Source organism: Bos javanicus, chromosome 10 (assembly GCF_032452875.1).
Source record: "Bos javanicus breed banteng chromosome 10, ARS-OSU_banteng_1.0, whole genome shotgun sequence".
In the NCBI taxonomy this organism is placed as follows: domain Eukaryota; kingdom Metazoa; phylum Chordata; class Mammalia; order Artiodactyla; family Bovidae; genus Bos; species Bos javanicus.
The window spans coordinates 7371194-7396867 of NC_083877.1; the positions used below are offsets into that span (position 1 = coordinate 7371194).

The 25674-nt window shown below is 44.8% G+C and overlaps 2 protein-coding genes across 2 annotated transcripts in view; both read left to right on the plus strand.

Moving 5' to 3' along the window:
• The first annotated feature begins 1303 nt into the window (after positions 1–1303).
• Positions 1304–2379, plus strand: LOC133255484 (large ribosomal subunit protein eL22-like). Its single transcript, XM_061429878.1, has 2 exons — positions 1304–1389; positions 1995–2379. Exons 1-2 carry the CDS (start codon positions 1304–1306, stop codon positions 2377–2379), a joined length of 471 nt encoding a protein of 156 aa, XP_061285862.1.
• Positions 2202–25674, plus strand: part of SV2C (synaptic vesicle glycoprotein 2C) — a 224626-nt gene continuing 201153 nt past the window's right edge. The window contains exon 1 of the mRNA XM_061430005.1: positions 2202–2424. The gene's annotated coding sequence lies outside the window, so the exon portion shown is untranslated. The remainder of the gene's footprint in view (positions 2425–25674) is intronic.

Consider the following 25674-nt stretch of genomic DNA (forward strand, 5'->3'; position numbering starts at 1 on the left):
TGTAATACATAGGCAATCTGGGTAAGACATGATTTTTTAAATTTTTACAATTTTATTTCCAATACTGGATTTATAGGCACTCTCATGAGATATATTTTCCTTCTGAAGGTAACGACAATAATTTTAGCCTATATGTCATGCTAAGTCGCTTCAGTCATGTCTGACTTTGTGCAGCCCCATGGACTGTAGCCCACCAGGCTCCTCTGTCCATGGGATTCTCCAGGCAAGAAGAATGGAGTAGATTGCCATTCCCTTCTCCAGGGATCTTACTGACCCAGGGATCCAACGGCATCTCTTAACCTGCATTGGCAGGCAGGTTCTTTACCACTAGTGCCACCTGGAAAGCCCCTTAGCCTATATGAAGTGAAGTAAAGTGAAAGTCACTCAGTCCTGTCTGACTCTTTGCAACCCATGGACTATACAGTCCGTGTAATTCTCCAGGCTGAATACTGGAGTGGGTAGCCTTTCCCTTCTCCAGGGGATCTTCCCAACCCAAGGATCGAACCCAGGTCTCCCACATAGTGGGTTGGAGGATGGGATTCTTTACCAGCTGAGCCACAAGGGAAGCCCTTAGCCTACATAATTAACTTAAATAATTATTTAATGCAGAAGGATCCATGAAATGAAATGAAATGAGTATGCTCCCCGACTTTCATGTTGCCTGACTACTTTTCAGGAGCACATATGGTTGCAAATTGCAAAATCTTTAACGGAAACAAGACCCAGGGAGGTTTTCAGGACCAGTGCGGCAGGTGAGGTTCTATGGTACACGGGAATCGTATCTTAAATTCTAGAGTACCCAAAATGGAGAGAAAGGCAAGTGACAGGCCAAGGATTGATTGTATTTTCTTCCCTCCATAGTTATCAGGCGTAGTGGCACAGACCAGCAAAACGCTCACATTACCGCACTGCTGAGGGTGAACAGCCTCCTGTGCCCATCACCCTCTCTGGGCCGCAGGCTGCCTTAGGTACCAGAGACCTTTTTTCCCCTCATGAAGTATTTATATTTATATCCACACATTCGTCCATTCAATCATCCAGGCACATTTACACGAATAGAACACACTGGCAGATAGACTGTGTGTGTGTGTGTGTGTGTGTGACTTCCACTCACAGAAGCCTACACAAGCACTGTGCTTTGTCTCCTTTCAGGTCACCCTTCCCCCGAGGAGTGATCACCGGGAAGGCACCTGCCTCTGCAGCCGATTCCCACCCTGCTTTAGTTCAGTATGAGCCCAGAGCTAGTTGGGTTGGGAATAGGGGAAGCCCCCCTTCCCGCAGCGTCTAGCGAGCAGCATCGGAGATGGGGGGGAAGAAGGGGCAGCGGCTGGAGGTCCAAGGGAAGCAACGCCCTCCTTTGAGCTGCATTGGTGGCCGCTCCAGCCCTGGGTGTGGCCTTGTCGGGGCAGGTTTCTCCGGAGCTGCTGAACCCCGCCACTTTGAAATGAGGGGGGACTCTTGCTGGCGTCCCCAGCACGTCAAGGGGCGAAATGTTACTGAAAATACTAACAAAATTCCCTTGGCTGTTAAAACAATTAAAAAAAAAAAAAATTAGGTAGCTTCCCCCCCAAAGGCCATTTCAGATGTCTGCCTGTGAGTCCGGCTGTCTGGCCCTACCTGGCATTGGGGTGACCCTAGGCAACTGGCAAAGTTTCCCCCCTCCCCGTCTGCTCCTGCTGCGCCCAAGATTCGCCTCCACTTGTATGTCAGTGTGGGGGAGGGGGAGGTGGGGGCACCTAGCCCGGCCTGGTGGCTCCCGGGGAAGCCGAGTCAAAGTTAAACAGGTCAGCCCCCAGGCCCCAGAAACAGGAGGTGCGCCTTTCCCCGCTAGGCACCCGCGGGCTCCCACGCTCGGGATTCCCTGTGGTCCCACCGGACAGACTCCGGGCGCCGCCCCCAGGTGCGCAACGCACGGTCACACCCAGTGACTAATTAAAGAGTGGGTCCCTTTTCACCCTCCTACTGCGAACTCGGAGCCCTGACTTCTCCAAAAGTACCTGCGACTTGGGGGTGACCCTACCCGCCCCATCCCGCGCCGCCGCCGCAGCGCCCAAGACGCCGACTTCCCGGAGCGCGCTGGCCCGCCCCGCAGCTAGTCGTGCGCGGCTGCCGCCTCCCCCGCGCGCCGTGACTCCCTCCTCGCGCGCCGCTCTTACTCTCGCCACGCCGCCGCCCGGCACTGCAGCACCGGGGGGCGGAGGCGAGGCGGCGGAGGCGGAGGAGGAGGATCGCAGCTTGCGAGCCCCGAGCCGCTCACCCGCCCCGCCTCTCGTGGCTGACCCGCTCCGAGTCGCCGCCGCTCCGAGGAGTCGCCACTCCGCGCGCTGCGGGAGAGCGCGGCAGACCGAGGCGCCCCGGAGGAGCGAGGCTGAAGGCTGAAGGCTTGACTCTGTCCTAGGAAGTGGGTGTCCGGCGGCTGGCGAGGTGAGTAGGGGACCCTGGCAGCGGGGGCGGATTTTCCCGCCGCTACTTCTTGTCCCTCCGGGACCAGCAGGCCGGGCGCTGCAGCCTGGGGAACTTTTCGTGGCCTTTTAGAAAAAGCAACTTTGCCCCACCCGCCCACGGGGAGGTGGTTGCAGGTGCGAGGTGCTGCGCGGCCGGCCGGATGCCTTTGTAGGAGCAGGACCGAGGAAGTAGGGGTAAAGCAGATAGAGTGATCCCCGGTTGCCTGGGCTTGGTCTGGGGGAAGCGGGCGCGCTTTATCCCGGATTCTCGACGGAGGTAGGTGGGCAGCTGCGGCGGTTGCGGGGGCCGCGCCCTCGTTCTGCAGGACCTCTACTATCCTTTGCTTTTGTGATTCGATGGGCAGGAGGAGGCGGATTTAAAACGAGCAGCTACGAAACCCTGGCCGGGTGTCCGACTGCGCCTCGCCGGTACCCCTGTACCGCAACCCAGCCTTGGGCTCAACTTTTTAGCCGGGAATCCCTTTGCAGACGGGCGGGCGGCGGGAGATCAGAGGCAGCCGCAGTGGGCGCTGCGGAAGCGTAAAAGAAACACCTGAGATGTAAGGTCTGTTCCCCGCTCCCCAGATCTTCGAAGCCCCGGTCTAGTCTAGTGTCCGCACCAGAACTAGCGAGGGCTGGAGAGCCCGGAACCCCGCGGGTCTGTGTGTGTCTGCGCTTAACCACACTGTGCCTTCATTTAGTAAAAACCTACCGAGCGCCTACTGTGTGCCAGGCGCGGCGAGAGAGCTCCACTGGTGTGAAGCTCCGCGGGGAGAGGGGCCGTCACCTTTAAATAAACTACCGAAATGATTTCAGGTGCTGAGAAGGGCGGTGGAGGCGATTCCTCCACCTCAGTGACCCTTTCTCTTGGCGGGCTCTTTCCCCCCGGCTTCTGGGTTCTAGAACTGGGAAGACTTTCCTCCAGCGTGCCGAAGGGACAGCCTGGGGCTGGGCCCACCAGGACTACGAAATACGGTGATGAACTTGGCTGGGGGCAGCGGGCACCCAGCCGCAGATGCTCAACCCAGAGCCTTCGTGTGGGCGTGCGGGGACCCGCGGCGCCCGGCGCGCGGGGACGGAGAGGGAGGGGCTGAGTCACACGGGCTGGAGGTGCCGCCGGACGGCCGGAGCCGGGGTGGGGGAGTCGGGGCGGCGGAGCGGGGGAGGTGGAGGGGGATGGAGGGCGCTCGCGTCACTGGCTGCGTGCGTTAGTGATGCAAATGCGGGCCCGCGAGCGGGGGCGAGGGCTGGGGATGCGGGAGGCGGCGGAGTCTCCGTCTGGGAGCGCGCGTGTGTGCGTCAAAGGCTCTCGGAGGATGGATGTCCTGCGGCGGCCCCGGCGCGGGGCGCGGCAACTAGGGGAGGCGCGGGCGGAGGCGAGGACAGGCGGACTGCGGCGGGGGCGGGCGGCGAGGGAAGCCCCGCAGGGCCCCGGCCGCGGGCCGGCGGGCGGCTCCGCAGTGCACCGCAGTGCAGCCGAGGCGCCGCAGAGGCCGGAAGCTCCCCGGGGACCGAGAAGATGGAGCGTCTTTTAAGGCGCTGCGACAGGGATTCCCTGACGGTCTCCTCCGACTCTGGGCCTCCTCCCTTCATTCTTAACCGACTGACAGGGCGAGAAGGAAAGTTGCTTCAGTTCCATTGCTATCCTTAACCCTGGGGGAGAATTGGGTATTAATCCGGCATCCGCTCATTTTCAGTGGTCAGTTCCGAAAGGCCTCATGCTCACGGCCAGTTTTCCTGTGAAAGCTTTGATGTTGAGGTTCTTCGGATTCTGTAGCGCTGATCCATTCCTTCACCGTTCTTCAGGAGTTTTGTTAGGAGGCCCGGCCTCTAAGTGGAGCTTGAGAAAGGCTTGCAAAACAATGTGCCCACATTCTTCCTAAACATGTGTTGAAAACCGTATTCCAAGTGCATTCTCTGGTAGAGAATAAAAAGGCCAATCCACATTTCATTCTATGTATTAACAACAGCAACAAAAAAAGGACCCCACTTTCTGGAAACCTAATGGCAAAGATTTTTCTACCGGCTTTCCTGGATGAGCCTACATTGGCAGGATGTGTGGCAAAATGAATGAAGGGAGTGATGGAGTTGAGGGGTTAACGGGAGAAAGGAGGGAACGTAGTTATTAAAGAGAAGAGAGTTAAAGGTCCTAGTCTCATTTCCCCCAAGTATTGTGTTATGTCACCACCTTATGTTATGGGCAGGTGACTTACCCTTTTGGGTTCATCCTCCGTGTTTGAGAAATGTGAAAAATAGCTGAGACTAGCTCTTATTAAAAAGTTGTTTTGAGGACAAAAGAGAGCGTCTCAGAGTTCTGGACGTACGTATTCTGTATGCATGGCAAATATTATAAAACAAAATCCCTTTAAGGAAAGAGAAAACATATTTTTAAAAAAAGTCTGGCGACTTCCTCCGGCACTGTTCCTTTAATGAAATTTGGCCTTCAGTGTCAGCAAATGCAGACAATAGACTTGTCCTAGCAGTCTAATATAAAATCAAATGCCATTAGCTGCTGGCTGTCTGGAGGAGGGGGGCAGGGGAGGGAAAGCGCTGGATTGCATCTGAGTGTTTTGATGATGTAGTGGAGAAATTAAATTTATTTTTCATGACCCAATGACATTTGAAAGTAGCATTGGGTCTGAGCAGCACACTAGCCTAGGAGCTTTTAGGTAAAAATCCTAGTCATTATTGATACTGTCATATTCTGTAAGTGTGGAAGGTCCCTCAGAAAACAGAATGTAGTTTCCACAGGCAATTACTGCAGAAGACATCAAAATGTGCAGTATATTACCTGACCACAAGTACCAGAAAATCCATTTCCTGTAATTAGGGGTGTTAGCTCTTATTCTGAGGTAGACTTCTTGATGACATGTTTCATGAATAAAAGTATCTGATGTGTCAGAATGCCTTCCGAATCAGGTCACTATGTTGCTATTCATGTTACTCATGCATGATGGTAGATTCCCGTGAAGAGTAAAAGTTAAAATGTCCTTTTAATTCTATGCAGCTGTATCAGGAGAAAATCTATGATCATCACTGCTTCTTGGTTCCATGTTGCTGAGGTTTCTGTCTGAGCCATGGCTTATGACATGGATACCATTATTCATTTAACACAAACTCATCATTTCGATAAAGTCTGTAAACCTAGGAGAGACAGCCCCCCTCCATCAACTCCATGCAGCTTTGGTACAACGTTGCGAAATTAATTAGAGTTTTACTTTTTAAATTCCATCTCTGTTGAGTAGCTAGTGTAAAATGTTGCAGTGGATAAAATAGGAAGCTTCTTTTTTTTTTTTTTGACATAGCTGAAATAACCAGGGGGGATGAAGTTACTGTTTTAATTCTTGCTGGAATGAGGATATAAAGACACTATCTAGTTTATCTGAAACACCCCTTGTAATTAGGAAAGGTTGGTAGCCATTATATATCAAGTGGTTTCCCTGGAAAGAAGTAAACAAAATGAGATGAACTAAGAGGGCTGGATTGGATGGTTTGGTCCTTTCTGATTCTAATGTTCTTTCCCTCCATAAAATATAAGAAATATATAATACATAATATTTTAAATTTGAACTTTTCTTATAAATAGAATATAAGAGATTTTTTTAAATTAACTCATTGCAATTTTACATGGGACCATGGCTGTGTATTTGTAATTAGTCTGTTAGATTTTGTATTATGCCATGAGGGGTATGAGTTAAAACATTTTAAAAAGACCAGAGTTGAAAAATAATAATCTCAGTTTAATGTAAAGTGAATATTGAGTTCGCTTTAATATGACACTTTAAATGTTTTCTCTTGACCACCTAAAGCGCACCGTGCCTGCTGTATCTTTTCCTGTGGACAGTAGGTGATACAAATGATTTAGACCAGACACTGTAAACTGTATTGATGGGTTTTAGTCTTTGTATAGCACTCAGGCCCTCTTATAATTTAAGAGCACAATGAGATTTATGACAAGTTAGAGTGCTTTCTCCTGTCATTTACTATTCTTTGAAAACCCTGTGAACTAGAAATCCTAGAAGAGTCTAATAGATCAGAATTCTTGAATAGTCATGTGCTCCCCCAGGTTGCTTGTCCAGGTGGAGATTTCTGAACCCCATCCCAGGCGTCCCAAATGCGTGGTTTCCTGTGTGGCCCAGAGTGTGCAGTTTCTCAGGTTCTGTCCCATGGGTTGGATGCTGTCGTCTGGGGACCACAGTTGCAGGAACACTTGAAATAGTACTTGGCCATGCAGCAGGGACCCAGAACACGTGGGCTCTCTAAGCTGTGTTTTTCTGTTTGGTACTGATGGAATGTCTGCTTGAAACTCTCAGAGGGATCACATTCTAGCTTGGCAAGGCAGGTTTCAAGATGGCTGGCTTCTTTGGTAAGAGGCAGAGGCAGAGTGAAGTCTGTGTTTGGGAAGGACTCTGTGGAGACAGACGGGCGTAGGCAGAGGGAGCGTGACATAGACGGGTCTGTCTACTGGCATAAAGACTGAAAACCTTGGCCTTCAAAGTCTGCAAGGCTCTGGGTGGTCTGGCCCCAGCTCACTTCCGTAACCTCGGGTTACCTAACCCCCGAACCTCTCCCATCCTAGCAGCCTTCAAACATCAGTCTTCTCCTGCCATGGCAAGCTCATCACTTGCTCCAGCCTGCCTTCCTCACATTAATGCCTGGTGTTATTTAGGTTTCAGTCCAATCTTCCCTTTCTGGAGAAGCCTCCTGAACCTCTTTTGTGAGGTTAAAATGCCCTCCCCAATCACAGTGTACTTTTCCTTCTCCATAAGATTGTCAGAGAAAAAGAGCATGCTCAGTTAAATTTCAATTAATTTTTAACATAAATGTCTCAAATATTGCATGAGACATATTAAAGCATTATTTATTATTTATATGAAATTTCAATTTATCTAGGCATTCTGTATTTTTATTTGCTAAATCTGGCAACTCTGTTTATAAAGTTCATTAATTTTACATTTCCTTTTTTTTAAAAAAAAAATGAGATTCTTTCATGAATAGCTCTCTCTCCTGACTAAGTTGTTAAACTCCAAGAATCCATGGACAGGACTGGGGCGAGGTGGTTGTTTTGTCTTCCTGTTTTCTCCCTAGAAGGAGCTCAGTAAACATTATCAGATGAATTAATGAGCTGTTTGAGAAAAATGGTGTAATCATAGACAAGTTTCTTAACCTCTCAGAGCCTTAATTTCTTGAGCTGTGAAAAGATGATTTTTATATCTACTTTTTAATGTTGTGTGTAGAGGTTAAATAGGAAAAATATACATAAAGCTCCTACCTTGTAGGCAGTATACAATAAAAGGTACCTTTTCTCTTCTCCCAATGTTTGTCTTATAAAATGAAAGGGTCCTTTTAAATATATGAAATCCTACTTCCTTTTATTGCAATGCAATCCTGAATGTTTCTGGACTATTGACCAAATGCAGGGTGCTCTGGAGACTCACCTATGCAGTTACAGCAGGGCACCCATCTGGTGAGCAGTGACTACTGAGGCTGGTTCATGGGCCTGTGGTGTATGTAGTCACAACAGGGTCTCACACTTGTGCATGTGTGTGTATGTGTGTGTGCGCTCAAGCATGTCCAACTCTTTTGTGACCCCATCTACTGTAGCCTGCCAGGCTCCTCCATCCATGGGATTTTCCAGGCAAGAATACTGGAGGGGGTTACCACTTCCTTCTCCAGGGGATCTTCCCAACCCAGGGATTGAACCCACGTCTCCTGTGTCTCCTGCATTGGCAAGCGTATTCTTTACCACTAGAGCCACCTGGTGGGCTGCCGTCCATCGGGTCACACAGAGTCAGACACGACTGAAGTGACTTAGCAGTAGTAGCAGCAGAGCCACCTGGGAAGTCCTAGGAAGGGTCTTTTGTTTGATTTATGCTCTGCCCTCACCTTTTGAAATTCCTTGAACAAAGCATGCCCCGTTTTCCCTTCACATTGGACCTTGCCATTACGTTGTGTGTCCTGGTAACCCACGCACGTTTGTATATAACATGGACATCGGGAGTATTATATTTTGTCTTCATAATGACCCTAGGACCTTGCATTACTCAGAGAATTTGTGATTTTCCTATAGCTTATAACTGACTGAACCAAATTCAGTGTTCTTTGCACTATTCCCTGACTGTCTTCACCTGGTTATGACCAGAAGGTGTAACCATATCTTTGACTAAGCACCGGGAGCTTTGGAAGAAACTAGTCTTAGGTCTCCTATCCTTCAGTCACCTTCTCTTCCCCATCGCTGCTCTTGCAGTTGCTGAACCAGGGTCTCAAAATTCCAGGTCTGCCTTTCAGGAAAACCAGGACCACCAGCAGCTGTTTTAGGCGGGTATCTCCTCCACTATTCAGGTTTTAAAATCTGCAGGTTCACCCAAGATAAATAGTCATCTTGGAGGGTTGCAGTTTTTCTAAGAGAAGTATCTGAGATGTTGTTCTTTGCTCTCAATTACCCAGATGAGTCACACAGCACTGGGGCCTCTGCGGCAAGGAACAGCCGCGCATTTTGGCAGTAGGTAGAGAAGGTGACCCACTTTGTCACGTCAGGCTCTGACTAGCGGATCCGCCGGAGAAGGGATAGGCTACCCACTCCAGTATTCTTGGGCTTCCCTTGTGGCTCACCTGGTAAGGAATCTGCCTGCAAGGTGGGAGAGCCTGGTCTGATCCCTGGGTTGGGAAGGTACCCTGGAGAAGGGGAAGGCTACCCACTCCAGTATTCTGGCCTGGAGAATTCCATGGACTGTATAGTCCATGGGGTCACAAAGAGTCAGACACCGACTGAGTGACTTTCAGTTTCACAGCCTGATTTAAGATGTACTCATCTTAATATTACTTTTTTTTTTAGTAGTTCTAAGCATACCATTTTTTTCTGTATGCCACTTTTTCTGCTCATGTGTGTTTGTGTTTAAGAAGTGACTGTCCAGTGATTCCTTGGAGCCATTCTCAAATTTGCCCTCATATTCTTATTTTCAACATGTGACAGCGTTGCCCCAGTTTACACCCATTAAATACAGTATGAGCTGCATTGAACACACAAGCAATTTAAGTATAAATGTTATTATTTTTTGAAGTATCCAATTAAATCTGCAGCCTGGGTTTCCTGTGGGCCACGTCAGTGTGAGGGTAGAATTATAGACCCACAATAACATCTACAGCCATTTCTCTGGTCCTGTTCCTCCTCCTGTTGTGGATTCCCAGACTCCTTTAAAGATTTCTCACTGTTTCTTTGCATCCTCGGGGACATTCCTGCGGTCCTCATCCCTAGTGCCCTGCAGCAACATCACTGCAGCGTTGCCAGAGCCGCCTCCCTGTGCCCAGGATGCCCTGGCTCCAGCATCCCAGCATCCGCTGGTTCTGCCAGGTACTCTCGCTGTCCCTGGGGAGTTTAGAGAGTGTGCGAAAGCACGTGGGCTGGTGAGCGGACACTTGCAGTGACACCGTGTCCTGTGTTCACATTCTCTCGTCCCCCGCTGATGACAGCCCATTGTCCTAGATGATAAAACAGTGGATCTGAAATTGCCTTTTGCTTGGGATGAGTCCTTTCCTGGGAGACATTTTAATCCTTCCCTTTCAGACATACTTCATGGTATCAGAACGTTCAGATAAATCTTCTCATTTTTGTAACGCTGTTTATGGCATCATTACTTACAAGAGTGAAAAGCTGTAAACAACTTAAATGCGCATCAGAGGATGATCACGTCAATTATGGTGCATTTAAATAGTGAAACACTACACTGCCAGTGAAACAACTGAGGTGAACCGATGTTACTGAAACTATTTTTGAAATTATGTTTTAGTTAAAAATATAGCAATTTATTAATATTAGCCAGAATATGCAGCATGTCACTATTAAAAAATTAAGGTATGTTAAAAAGTCTAGAAGGATAAAGAGATCAAACTGTTATCTTTGGGGAAAAAGATGGAGAGGATCTGACACTTTTACTTGATATATTTCTCAATCATTTTGAGTTTTCAGCAATAGACACATATTACCTTTTGTAATTAAGGCATCAGTAAAGGTGGTAAAGGTTAATTTCAAGATGTCCCTGTGATGCTATTTCTCATCTAAATAAATATAAATATGTCCCGATGTTTAAGTGGTAGGAAGCCATGCTGGTTTTTCCTGTGAATGTCTTTCCAGTTCATAATACCAGTAAGATAATCAAAGTTTTGAGAACATAAGTTAGTTTGGTACTGTATAAAGCAGTTTTCACTTTGAGAGAACAAAGGCGCAAACCTATCAGTGTTCGATACAGTAGCCTGTGAGAAGGACTCCGGGTTGCTGACCTAGGTTGTTAAAGCTGAGTCCCTCCCACCTCCCTCCACCCTTGTTATCAGTAACTCTTATGTGTCCAGTAGCTGTCATAAGCTAGATTAACTGGCTGCACATTTTACTTTGAGGAACATTATTCTTTCTACTGTTGTTGTTCAGTCGCTCAGTCATGTCTGACTCTTTGCGACCCCACAGACAGCAGCACGCCAGGCTTCTCTGCCCTTCACCATCTCCCAGGGTTTGTTGAAACTCATTTCCATGGAATTGGTGATGCCATCCAACCACCTTATCCTCTGTCGTCCCCTTCTCCTCCTGCCCTCAGTCTTTCCCAGCATCAGGGTCTTTTCCAATGAGTCAGCTCTTTGCATCAGGTGGCCAAATTATCAGAGCTTCAGCATCAGTCCTTCCAATGAATGTTCAGGGTTGATTTCCTTAAGGATTGACTGGCTTGATCTTTATTCTGTACTGTGACTGTGTATTTGATGGGCCTGAAGGTCAGCACTTTTTTTATCTTCTCTTCTTGTGGACCTGGCATGCCCTCCTTCCCACCATCTTGCCTCCCCCCACTCTGAACATCCGCACATTGGTTCATGGCAAAGGCCCCTACCTGTCCTCCAAGCCTCAGCCTAAAAATCACGTGTCATGACCCTCCACAGCAGAGTTAGGGCCCCTTTCTCTGCCTCTCCCAGTCCCCTTGCAGCCATACAACATGAGTGCTTCTCATCCTGTGTCACAGTGGCCCCTCCACTGGAGCTGAGTCCCTTAACTCAGGAGTTCCTAGACTCTGAGTCCCTTGAACTTCAAGGCAAGAGCCCAAAACTTTGGGATCTTTGTAACTCCTGGCACTGGACACATAGGGGCTAAAAATATTTTTAATTATTAAAAAATCTTTTTAAAATTGAAGTATAATACACAGAAAAGTGTGCTTTTTAGAAGGGTATGGCTGAATTGATTTTTATAAACTGAGCACATGTTTTTAAACAAAACCCAGATCATGGAGGAGATTGTGCCCCAGAAGCTCCTTGGATGTCCATTTTAGTCATAACCCACTTCTGCTGTTCTGATTTCAGTCCTTTGGAGGTGCTTAACATAGCTCTCCCTTAAGTGTTAGTTGCTCAGTCATATCCGACTCTTTGTGACCCCATGGACTATAGCCTACCAGGCTCCTCTGTCCATGGGATTCTTCAGGAAGAATACTGGAGTGGGTTGCCATTCCCTTCCCCAGGGATCAAACCCAGGTTTCCCTCATTGCAGGCAGATTCTTTACTGCCTGAGTCACCAGGGAAGCCCCAACTCTCCCTAACCTGCCCAGATGCCTTGTTTTTTCATGCCCACCATCAGAGACAGTGCTTGACAGAGCCTTACAACTGCCGAAGTACCTTAGAACGTCACGGCTGTGCCAGAATGCTGACTCTAGACTCCCAGACGTCCAGTCTACAGTGTGCTGGGGTCAGAGAAGGCTTGCTCCACACTGCTGGCCGCAGGGCAGCTCTGCCCGAGGTCTACATCCCCCACGTAGATGATAGAGAGGTTCTGCCATTTGACAGCTACTCATACCGGATTCTGTAAGCTTCCTTCTGTTTCTAACTTGCTGAAATTGAACGTGTATGGAACTTCATCTTCTGCTCTTAAGCCTCTGATTAATTACAAAATCATTTATTTTCAATAGATAAAGGCTCTAGAATTTTAGAATTTCTATTTCTTCTTGTGTCAGTTTTGGCAAGCAGCCTTAAAAAAAAAATTGTCAATTTTAGCCAGGTTGTCAAATTTATTGCATAGTTACGTACAATTTTACAATCACTGCTTTGTTTTCATTTTGTGAACCCTGTGATTCTTGTATCTAATTGTATTTTCTTCACTCCCTTGGCTAGTATAGGCTTAGTCAGTTTTTTGGTAAAGATTCTAGAAACTCTACAGAGTCATGCAGTGTTATCTGAAGATCTTAAAAAATATATATGAATTATTTAAAATGAGTCTTTAGCCCATTAGAACCTGTAATCATTGCCTGTGATTATATACAGTTTTTAAAGCTCACTATTTCTTTTATTTATCATTGAATAACAGCCCTAAAAATTCAGAAGGTTAGTAAGTAGATAGAATGATAGATACATTTAATTAATTTTTAAAATGTGTAAATGATAGAGAGGTTTATAGAAGATATCAAGTTCTCTGAAGGCAAAAATGTTGGCAAAAATGAAATACTTACGGGCTTTCTGTGGGCCTACTGATTATTTAATGATATCTGTGTTTGTAATCTGAAAGGATAAAGGAACCCCTTAACTTGAGTTTTGAGGACAGGGATTTTATTTGTGACAGCCATGGGCCTTATTCGGTCCTCCTCATGTCTCTGCCTGCTTTACGTGAATTTGTCAGATTATGGCAGACTTGCCTATTCTGTCCTTCAGGGTGGTTGCAGGGGAGAGAGCTCATGAGACTGGCATCGGTGTGGTTTATTGCAGGGCTCTCCCCATACCCAGTGGCCCCTACAGCCAGTGAGCAGCACTGTGTTTATATAGCACCAGTTAGCTTCCGCCGGTTCCCTGGGTTCCACCCAGTCTTCCTTCCACATTCTGTCCAACATCACAAGTCTCTTATTGACGTTTCTATTTCTGTTTTAACCCTCTTTGCCTCCCCTGTGCTAGGTGGACAAGTATGTGCCAGACATTTATTACTAAGTCACGCTGCCTTACCAGCCACTCTAAAAGTCAGTAACTGAAAGTAATAATCATTTTTCACCCGTGCATCTGTAGATTGACTGAGCGCTGGCTGATCTAGGTTGACCTTTGTTGGGTTTTCTCCAAGTTGCAGGTTAGGTTCAGGCTTTTAATCCTCCTTGGAATAATTGGCTCTCAGTTCGTATTTCTGCATGGAGACAGCTGAAATACAAGAAAGGTAAGTGGGAACACGTGATGCCTCTTAAGGCTCGGCTCAGAACTGGTAGCTTGTCCCTTCAGTCCGCATTCTGCTGACCAAAGACAGGATGACAGGAGAGTTCCATGTAACAAAGCATTGCCTCACACACTGTACAACTTTCCGGTACTGTCATCGATGCCTACGTAGGTGAAAATTTTGTTTCTTGTAATTTAAGCCTGCTGTGTGTGCTTAGTTGCTCAGTCGTGTCCGACTCTTGCGACCCCGTAGGTTGTAACCCGCCAGGCTCCTCTGTCCGTGGGATTACTCCAGGCAACAATACTGGAGTGGATTGCCATTTCCTTCTCCAGGGCATCTTCCCCACCCAGGAATCAAACCCAGGTCTTCTGCATTGCAGGTGGATTCTTTACCGACTGATCTACAAGGGAAGCCCCAATTTAAGCCTAGACCTTTTTTGTTGTTGTTGTATATATAAACACAAGTATTTTATATGGTTTTTACATAGAGTATATTTTCCAGGAGTGAAATTACTTGTAAATCAAGGGAAGATTCTATGTTGTTTTATTTAAAATTTTACCAAGAGTTGTTCATCATTTTCAAAGGTCCCATCACCAGTACTAACAAAACACTAGTTGTGATATTTACGTTGCTAATGGATGGTGGTTTAGTCACTGAGTCGTGTCCAACTCTCGCAACCCCATGGACTGTAGCCCTCCAGGCTCCGCTGTCCATGGGATTTCCCAGGCAAAAATACTGGAGTGAGTTGCCATTTCCTTCTCCAGGGGATCTTTCCGAGCCAGGAATCAAACCCGCAACTTCCTGTGTCTCCTGCATTGCAGGCAGATTCTTTAGCACTGAGCCACCAGGGAAGCCCAGGTTGCTCATAAGCTCACCTCTGTTTGTCTACATTGGTATTGTTTGCATTCATGGTGACCACATTTAGAAGCAAGCATCCCTTGTCTTCATTTTGTATTCTAGAGCTGCTACACTGGGACATTTACATATTTTAAAGCATAATTTATTATTTCTTTGAATTTTACTTATTACTGTTAGGATATTATATAGATATTTAAATTTATGTGTGCAGACAGGTTATTTCATCTGTGAAAAATATTTAATAAGGCATTGCAAAATATGTAATTAGTAGGCACTGTTGGACTGCTCTAGATTCTCTGTGTTTTAGCACTGTGTGTACTAAGATTTATATTCGGGGGTGGGGAGGGGCAAGCTGTAACACAGGGCGGCCTCTTCCATCTTAGCACTGTACCTGAGGGGAGTGTGCTCGCTCTGTGACAGCTGTCACATTGCTCTCTCTCTAACAGTGGTTGTGAAGGAGGTGGGGTGTGAGCTGGACCTCCCTAGAAAAATGGTGTGTTTGTAGAGCACATACAAGCCTGTATCATAGTTCTATTTCTGAGGCTTACCCTAAATTCAAGCAGTCCAGGACTTGAGCTGTGAAGGCACTGGGTTTCTGCCGTGCCACTCTAATCTTGATTAGTGCTAGGTAAGACCAGGGGAGGCATGGAGGAGAGAAGGAGATGTGTTCCAAGATGGTTGTTCCAACAACCATGAGAGATTCCCAGCAGGAATCTGGTGGTTTCTTTCTAAACCTGTTTTTAAAACGTATTATTTTCTGAGGCCGCTGCCAGACACTGTGAGTGCCCTGCCAGAGTCTTCTGTGTATGAGAGGGGGAGCCCTCTGAATTGCTTCCAGAAGAGACTGACAAAAGAGAGAGTGAAAGCTTGGTGACCTATTTTGGTCCAGATTTCAAAGATAAGAATATTTTCCTACCAACTGAAATTGGTGTAAGAGTAATTCAGAAGGAAGAAATCAGAGGACATTGAAAAAGTGACCTGGGACTGGATGATACATGCTTCTCTGTGTGCTTTTTAATCTAGAGTTTGCATATTGATAAGGGCATCACACTCTTTATCTGTGGTGAGCATGGGACTTGTTGGGGCAGAGCTCCCCTCATTTATTGATGAATACATTACAGCTAATTGTTGTCCCAAACATTCATTACCGTGAACCTGAGTATGTAATGATCATGTCTGCCTTTTGAGATACAGATGTGTGTGCACAAGAAGGTTTGATTACATTCAAAGGCAGTAAATAAATAAAAAAAAATCCAACTCTGTAAAGATTAACATCCACTTCCTAGCAAATCTAAGGAGAAAACCAATAATTAACATAATTGAATGTGAGACTCAGGAACACAGGTCATCTTATGCCTGAAGCTTTATTTAACATCAGGAGGGTGATGTGATTCTTCTTAAGGGCCGATACTGATGAATCAATCCTACTGGCCATGGAAAATTTGGAGGCCTTTGAGCCCCACCCAGATTGCTCACTGATGGGGCCTGAGCCAAGACTAAAAGGTTTTGTGATGAATCAGTTTTGTGGTGCATAGCTGATTCACTTACTCCCACTTCTTGGCATTATACATTCCCTTCTTATTGCTGTGTTACAGAGTGCTCTGTTGATGACTGCATCAGGCATTTGGTGTCGCATCGTATTCCATTGAGTGAAGCTCTTAAATAAGATGGAAAAGAATGGTTCATGTTAGATAGCGTTGCTGCTGCTGCTGCTAAGTCACTTCAGTCATGTCCGACTCTGTGCGACCCCATAGACGGCAGCCCACCAGGCTCCCCCGTGCCTGGGATTCTCCAGGCAAGAACACTGGAGTGGGTTGCCATTTCCTTCTCCAATGCATGAAAGTGAAAAGTGAAAGTGAAGTCGCTCAGTTGTGTCTGACCCTCAGCAACCCCACGGACTGCAGCCCACCAGGCTCCTCCGTCCATGGGATTTTCCAGGCAAGAGTACTGGAGTGGGGTGCCATTTTTTTTCCACTTAGTAGATGGTTTTGAAACTGGGTACTGTGAAATTTTAAAAGTCAGATGATGACCTGTCTTTGTCTCAGATTAGAGTGTAATAAAGTGTGGGTCTGAGATCTTGGGGCTCCCAGAGGTGCTTTTGAAGTTACTTCTGCACCTCCTGCTGGCCGCATTAGCAGGCATGTGTATGTCTCATGGAGTGTGTGTGTGTGTGTGTGTGTGTGTCTCATTTCCTCTTTCCCATGGTAATGGTTGTGACATCTTCACTCAGACCATGGCAGTGTTAATTACGTGCCTTCTCAGGGTCCTCTGATCACATTCTGCTTTTCTGCCTGGAGGGGAAGAAAAGGCTAACTAGCCACTGGTTTTCAGTCTGGCTGACATATGACAGCAAAATAAGTGCTCTTTCATGATGGTTTTCACCATCTCCTGGTGACTGACAGCATTGAGAATCAGGATGTCCAGCTTCTCAGCGTGACAGCTGTCACACCAGCCACTGTGCTCGTCCGTAGCCTGGAGGCCATTTGGGTGTATATTCAAGACAGTTCAGCTTACCTTCATAAAAGTGAGAAGGATTTATGATGATCTTTCTGATTGTATGAGATTTTCCCTCTTTTCAGTGAAAGCTGAGTCTTTGATTCAAAATTTCAAACTTAATTCTAAGAACCAGGGTATATTTGTATGTTCTCCTTAGCTCAATAGATTTCTCATATCTCAGAAGAGGTAAAATTTGGACTTGGTGATCAGATGTGAATCCTGCCTCAGTCAAGCTTTTAAAATGTGCTGAAAGTCTCAAGATGTGTAGCTCTTTCAGCAGACTGACCATAATATTTTATTGGAAACTGCTTCCTGGATATTTATAAGGTCAGTCAACTATAAAGTCAGCAAATGGTTTTAACTTTGTTAAATATTAGGATAATAAGGAAAAAAGATGCTTTGGATAAATCATGGCATTTATTATTTAGTCCTGATGGTAGAAAAGCTGCCTCAACTGGATGTCAAGCTTGGATATTTATTTATTTGTCCATTGGCTAAAAAACTATAGATGTGCTAAATGAAATAAATGCAGATTCACAGTATGTAATGAGACTAGCATCAAAACTAATTTAATCCAATTTAGACCCAGTTATTGCCCTTCATGTGTACTCTTCCTGATGAGATTATAGAAGGCCCTGGAGTTTTTTCTGGAGGTAAGAAAACAGATAAGTTATTTAATAACAGTCTTCATGTATTTCAAAGGTTAAATGCACAAAACACGGTGCCTACGTTTTCTTTTATTAACAGGAAACAGGAGAAAATAGACTTAGGTAGAAAACTGAATGAAATGGAAATTTCAGTTCAATTCCAGTCAACAAATCGATGTCTCCCTTGAGCAAGGGTTATGCTGTGCTCATTGGGAAAAATGAGATGTGCATCAAACATACAGACCTGGGAGGGTGGCTCTGACAAGTTACACGGGCATCCTGCACAATGCAGAATGGGAGTGCAGTGAGAGCAGTTCCAAACCCCACGATGCTTGAAAGGCAGCAGAAAGACGTTTGCTTAAGGCAGCATTTCTCAGTCTCAGCACTACTGATATTTGGACTAAATGGTTCTTCTCTTTAGAGAGCTGCACTGTGCACTGCAAGGTGGTCAACAGCATCCCTGGCTTCTACCCCCTAGAAGCCAGTGGTGTGTTTTCCCCTCCAGTTGTCACAAGCAGAAACACATCCAAACTTTGTGAGACATTTCAGGGTAGGAGTGGTGGGCATTCAGAGTCATCCTAGCTGAGAACTGGGGACTTCAGGAATAAAGGAAAACTTCAGAAGCAACGGTTTTTGAGATGAAATTGAAGGGCAGGCAGGATTGTATCAGGCGAGGAGAGAGGGAGGCATGGTATTGGAGGCAGAGGTGATGCATACTGGGGGCAGGTGATAAAGTCCTGATCTTGTGGAACTTACATTCTAGTGGGGGAGAAGACAAACAGTAAATAAAAATGAAACTATTAAAATAATCTTTAAAAAAAAGTGAAAGTCACTTAGTCATGTCCGATTCTTTGTGACCCCATGGACTATATAGTCCATGGAATTCTCTAGGCAAGAATACTGGAGTGGGTAACCTTTCCCTTCTCCAGGGGAATCTTCCCAACTCAGTGTCGAACCCAGGTCTCCTGTATTGCAGGCTGAGTCTTAAGTTGTTTAAACTCTATGAAGACATTAAACAGTTTAATGTGATCATCAGTGATCGGAGAGTCTGCTAGTATTAGTGATTAAAAACTCATTATTACAGTGAACTAAGATATGCTAATAATTTGGTTGCAAAGAAATTGCATTTACATCAACATTTATTGGAAATCTCATCCCTTAAAAATAGAGGTGAAATATAATGTATTTCTTCCCTGTTGACATCTGAAAATATCTGTTAAGAAGAATATTTGTTTGTAAATTTACTCCTTGGAAGAGGATTTTACTTGCATGGCCACTGGAACAATGGATAGATTACAAGGGAAGAAGGAAAAAAAAAGGTAACAAACCTTTGCTGGGTTCCCAGCACATGCCAGCCATGCTGCTAGGCATTTGTTATTTAGTTTTCATCATGCCTAAGTCCTGGGCACCAGCATCTCTCACTTGGAATAATACAGCAGCTTGCTAATAGGCCCTTACCATTTGCCGAGTTCCCAGCTCACAGAAGCCGGACATTTGTTATTTTGTCTTTTACCAAAATCTGAATCCTGGCCTCCATCATCTCTCACTTAGAATAGTGTAATAGCTTCCTAACAGGCCCCTTGGTCTTGTCCCTTTTCAGTTCTTTATTCTACCAGATTTTGTTGTCAAGTACAAAAAGACCGTGTTCATTTCATATTAAAAGTCTCCAGTGGCTCCTCAAGGCCTTGAGTTCTATCAGCAATTCCTTCTTAGGGCCGCAGTGAACTGCCTGAGGTCCTGGTGGCCCCACGCCCTCCCCCTGCCTCCTCTGAGCCTTTTACACTGACTGTCACCCTTTACTTCACCACTCACCTAGCTAACTCCCATGAATCCTTCAGGACTCCCTGGAGGTGTTAATAGATTTCTTAGGGAGGTCTTAACCTGATCTTCCGAGGTCCAGTTTGGACACCCTTCCAACATACCACGGAACCACCTTCTCCTTATCCAGTGACAGCATTTGCTATGGTTTTGTGAGTGCTCATTTCCTTGTCTTACATCTTGAAGGTTCATCCTTGTGGACCTAGAGATGACCCAGGGCCTAGCATGATCAAGGAATATTTGTGGATGACAGTAGAGGGTAATGCATTTTAGAAATGAAAAGGCTGAAGCTCAGAGACCATATGCTACTTGCTTAAGGTCATGGAACTGTAAATAGTGAATTTATACCTGTGGGGCTTCAGAATCCAGGTTTTCTCCATACACCAAGGAGTCTGTGTATTCTGTGGAGTTCTGTAAGAGCATTATAGAGACTCTTTGGCTTAGGTGGTTCGCTTGTAGCCTTCCTGAGAGGTGTTCAATAAATGTTTATTATTAATCAATGGGAAACAAGATCTTGACTTTAGCAGTCTATTTCATCAGTGTACTTCTATTGGATCAGGAAGATCCCCTGGAAGAGGCAGATCACTCCAGTATTCTTGCCTGGAAAACTCCATGGAAAGAGGAGCCTGGCAGGCTGCAGTCCACAGGGTTGCCAAGAGTTGGACACGACTGAGCGACTGAGCACATGCTTATCACCAGCCCAGGAAGGCCAAGGCTTGAGTCATCTGTGTCCACAGCTAATGAAGGCTTAGCATTTGGAAGAGGTGGATTTTGCTTTTCATCTGTTTGACTCGTTAATATTTGCACAAGTAGTTTTTGTCATATCACCTGGTATGCTTCACTCCCCACCCCCTCCAATTCTGTTATAACGTCAGTCTGCCAAACTGTGTGGAGAAACTATGGAGTGTGTAGTAATGTATAATTGAGAACACTGAAATATGTTGTTTAATGGATTTCTAAAATTACATTGCCTTTGATTCAGTATTGACCATTTTTTAAGCCCTCATGCCTATTTGTAGTCATGGAAATGCAGAGTAGAGAGGAATTTCGTTTTGTCATTTATCTGTGTCTAAGCTCATTCAAGATGAATCTCAAATGCAGGTGGAAGCAGTCAGAAACAAAGGTACCATACGGTATGATTATATTTATGTGACATTCTGGAAATGGCAAAAAATGGCTGTCAGGGGCTGAAATTAGGAGAAAGGTTGACTACAGATGGTCTTGGAAATTCGGAGGGTGGTAGAACCTGTTCCAGGTCTTGATTGTGATGTGTGGTATATTTGTGAAAACTTGCAGAACTATACCTCTACAAGGGTGATCAGCCGGGCAGAATTGACGTTCCCAGAGCTGATTCCTAGCAAGCCCGTGTTTTGACCTCATTACACTCTGCCCCACAGCCAGCGGATGGCGCGGTCTTCCTCTGTACCTGTGTCTCCCACCTTTCTCCTTGGCCTTTGTTTCCTTCCACAGGCTCACCCACAACACTGAATGATGATGGTGTTGGTTTTCTTGTTCTTTACCTAGGTTTTTAGTGTGCCTGTTGTCCATTTAGCACATAGAGGTGGGGCATTTGTTGAACGGTGTTTTCATTCATGGGAGACTAAAACTGAGATTCCCCTAACAGTTCTGATAGTTCCAAATCATGGTGCCCTTTCTGCAACACTGTAAACATATATTAAACTTAAAGCAAGTAAATGTTATTTATTCTTTTTCAAATGATTTTCCCATTTAGGTTGTTACGTAGTGTTGAGCAGAGTTCCCAGCGCTATACAGTAGGTCCTTGTTACATGGATGTGTGCAACTGAACCGCTTTGCTCTCCACCCGAAATTAATGCAACATTGTCAATCAACTATCCTCCAATATAAAGTACGTTTAAAAAATTGAAAATAGATGAAGATCACACAGAAATGGAGTTGACTGTGTTAAAAGTAGTAGATGTATAGAGAAAAAACTTAATTTAGGTCTAGGTGACTATAAAATGCATGCTTCTATTGCTATACTGCTAAATAAAAAGATTTGAGATTAAAAAATAATAATAAAATAAATAAATGTAGATTTGTCCTCAACCTTATGCTAGATTCTAGTAAAGATAAGTCACAAATCTAACACTACTGACTTAAGAAAAAATTGCTGAACAGTTAAAAGGAGAAGATTACTACCACCACTTTCTTGTTTGTCCACGCAAAGGAAAATGGTTGCCTTGCTGTCTTTGCAGTGGAATGTCTCTTTCCCTGCTTATTACTGTTAAACAGGAGCGGAATTTGGTGACTCAGTTCAGTCGCTCAGTCGTGTCTGACTCTTTGCAACCCCAAGAATCGCAGCACGCCAGGTCTCCATGTCCATCACGGACTCCCGGAGTTCACTCAAACTCACGTCCTTCGAGTCAGTGATGCCATCCAGCCGTCTCATCCTCTGTTGTCCCCTTCTCCTCCTGACCCCAATCCCTCCCAGCATCAGAGTCTTTTCCAATGAGTCAATTCTTCGCATGAGGTGGCCAAAGTACTGGAGTTTCAGCTTTAGCATCATTCCTTCCAAAGAAATCCCAGGGCTGATCTCCTTCAGAATGGACTGGGTGGATCTCCTTGCAGTCCAAGGGACTCTCAAGAGTCTTCTCCAACACCACAGTTCAAAAGCATCAATTCTTCGGCCTGAGCCTTCTTCACAGTCCAACTCTCACATCCATACGTGACCACAGGAAAAACCATAGCCTTGATTAGATGAACCTTTGTTGGCAAAGTAATGTCTCTGCTTTTGAATATGCTATCTAGGTTGGTCATAACTTTCTTTCCAAGGAGTAAGCGTCTTTTAATTTCATGGCTGCAGTCACCATCTGCAGTGATTTTGGAGCCCCCAAAAATAAACTCTGACACTGTTTCCACTGTTTCCCCATCTATTTCCCATGAAGTGATGGGACCAGATGCCATGATCTTTGTTTTCTGAATGTTGAGTTTTAAGCCAACTTTTTCACTCTCCTCTTTCACTTTCATCAAGAGGCTCTTTATTTCTTCTTCACTTTCTGCCATAAGGGTGGTGTCATCTGCATATCTGAGCTGATTGGTATTTCTCCCAGCAATCTTGATTCCAGCTTGTGCTTCTTCCAGTCCAGCATTTCTCGTGATGTACTCTGCATATAAGTTAAATAAGCAGGGTGACAATATACAGCCTTGACATACTTCTTTTCCTATTTGGAACTAGTCTGTAGTTCCATGTCCAGTTCTAACTGTTGCTTCCTGACCTGCATACAAATTTCTCAAGAGGCAGGTCAGGTGGTCTGGTATTCCCATCTCTTACAGAATTTTCCACAGTTTATTGTGATCCACACAGTCAAAGGCTTTGGCATAGTCAATAAAGCAAAAATAGATGTTTTTCTGGAACTCTCTTGCTTTTTCGATGATCCAGCGGATGTTGGCAATTTGGTCTCTGGTTCCTCTGCCTTTTCTAAAACCAGCTTGAACATCTGGAAGTTCACAGTTCACATATTGCTGAAGCCTGGCTTGCAGAATTTTGAGCATTACTTTACTAGCATGTGAGATGAGTGCAATCATGTGGTAGTTTGAGCATTCTTTGGCATTGCCTTTCTTTGGGATTGGAATGAAAACTGACCTTTTCCAGTCCTGTGGCCACTGCTGAGTTTTCCAAATTTGCTGGCATATTGAGTGCAGCACTTTCACAGCATCATCTTTCAGGATTTGAAAGAGCTCCACTGGAATTCCATCACCTCCACTAGCTTTGTTCGTAGTGATGTTTTCTAAGGCCCACTTGACTTCACATTCCAGGATATCTGGCTCTAGGTCAGTGATCACACCATTGTGATTATCTTGGTCATGAAGATCTTTTTTGTACAGTTCTTCTGTGTATTCCTGCCACCTCTTCTTAATATCTTCTGCTTCTGTTAGGTCCATACCATTTCTGTGCTTTATCTAGCCCATCTTTGCATGAAAAGTTCCCTTGGTACCTCTAATTTTCTTGAAGAGATCTCTAGTCTTTCCCATTCTGTTGTTTTCCTCTATTTCTTTGCATTGATCACTGAAGAAGGCTTTCTTATCTCCTCTTGCTATTCTTTGGAACTCTGCATTCAGATGCTTATATCTTTCCTTTTCTTCTTTGCTTTTTGCTTCTCTTCTTTTCACAGCTATTTGTAAGGCCTCCCCAGACAGCCATTTTGCTTTTTTGCATTTCTTTTCCATGGGGATGGTCTTGATCCCTGTCTCCTGTACAATGTCACAAACCTCATTCCATAGTTCATCAGGCACTCTATCTATCAGATCTAGGCCCTTAAATCTATTTCGCACTTCCACTGTATAATCATAAGGGATTTGATCTAGGTCATACCTGAATGGTCTAGTGGTTTTCCCCACTTTCTTCAATTTAAGTCTGAATTTGGCAATAAGGAGTTCATGATCTGAGCCACAATCAGGTCCTGGTCTTGTTTTTGCTGACTGTATAGAGCTTCTCCATCTTTGGCTGCAAAGAATATAATCAGTCTGATTTCGGTGTTGACCATCTGGTGATGTCCATGTGTAGAGTCTTCTCTTGTGTTGTTGGAAGAGGGTGTTTGCTATGACCAGTGCATTTTCTTGGCAAAACTCTATCAGTCTTTGCCCTGCTTCATTCCGTATTCCAAGGCCAAATTTGCCTGTTACTCCAGGTGTTTCTTGACTTCCTACTTTTGCATTCCAGTCACCTGTAATGAAAAGGATATCTTTTTTGGGTGTTAGTTCTAAAAGGTCTTGTAGGTCTTCATAGAACCTTTCAACTTCAGCTTCTTCAGCATTTGGTGACTAGTGAGGCCCAAATATCATGTATTTTATAATTAAATCTTTTGGGGAGGTTGTAATGATGCATTTTTTAGCACATTTTAAGTAGGATGACCATATAATTTATTGTTCAGATGAGGGCTTTTTAGTTTAAAAGGTGGTGGGGTGCTGTCAGTAATTCATTCCAGGATAAGAGATGTAAACTAGGACTGTCCCAGGAATCTGGGGTGACCCTAACTACATGGCACACCTATTCTATACAGATATTCAATAGTTGTTCATATTCACTCTTAAGATGGTTAAGTTAAAAGTGTTTGTATAAAGCAGTTCATCTGTTTTTGTTATGGATTGTGTGGTACACTGCTTTGGGCGTACACAGCTAATATTCCTCATCAGTACCTGTAATTTTTTTTTTTTTAATTCAAAAAGCTGTATCAGGATACAAACAAATGTGAGTATTGATATGTTAGGGCAGTGCTTCTCAGAATTTACTGTGCATCCAAATGATCTGAAGATCTTATTAAAATGCAGATTCTGGTTGACTAGGTCTGCGTGGGACCTGAGCTTCTGCATTTCTAACAAGTCCCAAGTAGCACCAATACTGCTGGTGCACAGACTCATCTTTGAGAAAACCTTAACAATCCTTGGCCAGCTTGGGAACTTGGATTGTTGGTGACACAAAGCACCTGATTGCTAGACACTCAAGTTTTGAGTCACTGAAATGGAGATCTGTAAATTCATAGTAATTAATAAATGTTTTGGCCCAATAAAAATAGTGGGAAAGGGACTTCCCTGGCAGTCCGCTGGCTAAGACTCTGAGCTCCCAGTGTAGGGGGTCAGGGTTCAATCTCTGGTCAGGAAACTAGATCCTGCCTGCCATAACTAAGACCTGAGCAGCCAACTAAATACATATTTTTAAAAATAGTGGAAAAAATGCACTCTGTACTTTTTGACTCTGATATCTCTGCAGCCACAGACAGATAAGACCATTCGTTGCCTTTCTTTAGTGTAAGAAAGCTTGAGAAATACAGCTATATTCTGCACAAGAAACAAAACGGATTGTTGCAAGAAATCTCTCTCAATTTTAAGGAAAATGTTTTCCTGCTTCAAATATTAAATGAGAAGATAACCTCTATTACAACCTTACGTTGACAGTTGATAAATATCACCAAATGGAATGGTTGCTTAACACACACACACACCCCAAAGAGAATCTAGCAGAAGTCCTGTTTTCCCTTCTTTTAGATGATTTTTAGATTTTACCAAATTTAGTGATTTTCTTTTGTAATATTAATCAGCAACAACATACTATTGCAAATTAAGGTATTTAAGTAATACCCATGGTTACTGTTTCTGTATCAGTTTTGTTTGACCAGATATGTGTTCTAATGCAATTCTAGTTAATTGAATTTCCCCATACTTTCTGCATTTAGCAGAAGCTCTTCTGGATGGTTTTGGACTCTGAGATGTATCACAAATGTAAAACCTGAAATTTCTGGAC

Excerpts from the sequence above, each read along its gene's own strand:
- LOC133255484 (XM_061429878.1), top strand. The coding sequence starts at position 1,304 with ATGGGGGGGAAGAAGGGGCAGCGGCTGGAGGTCCAAGGGAAGCAACGC. Across the intron at positions 1,390-1,994 it reads GGTGGCCGCTCCAGCCCTGG|TACCTGCGACTTGGGGGTGA; the intron begins GTGTGGCCTTGT and ends CTTCTCCAAAAG.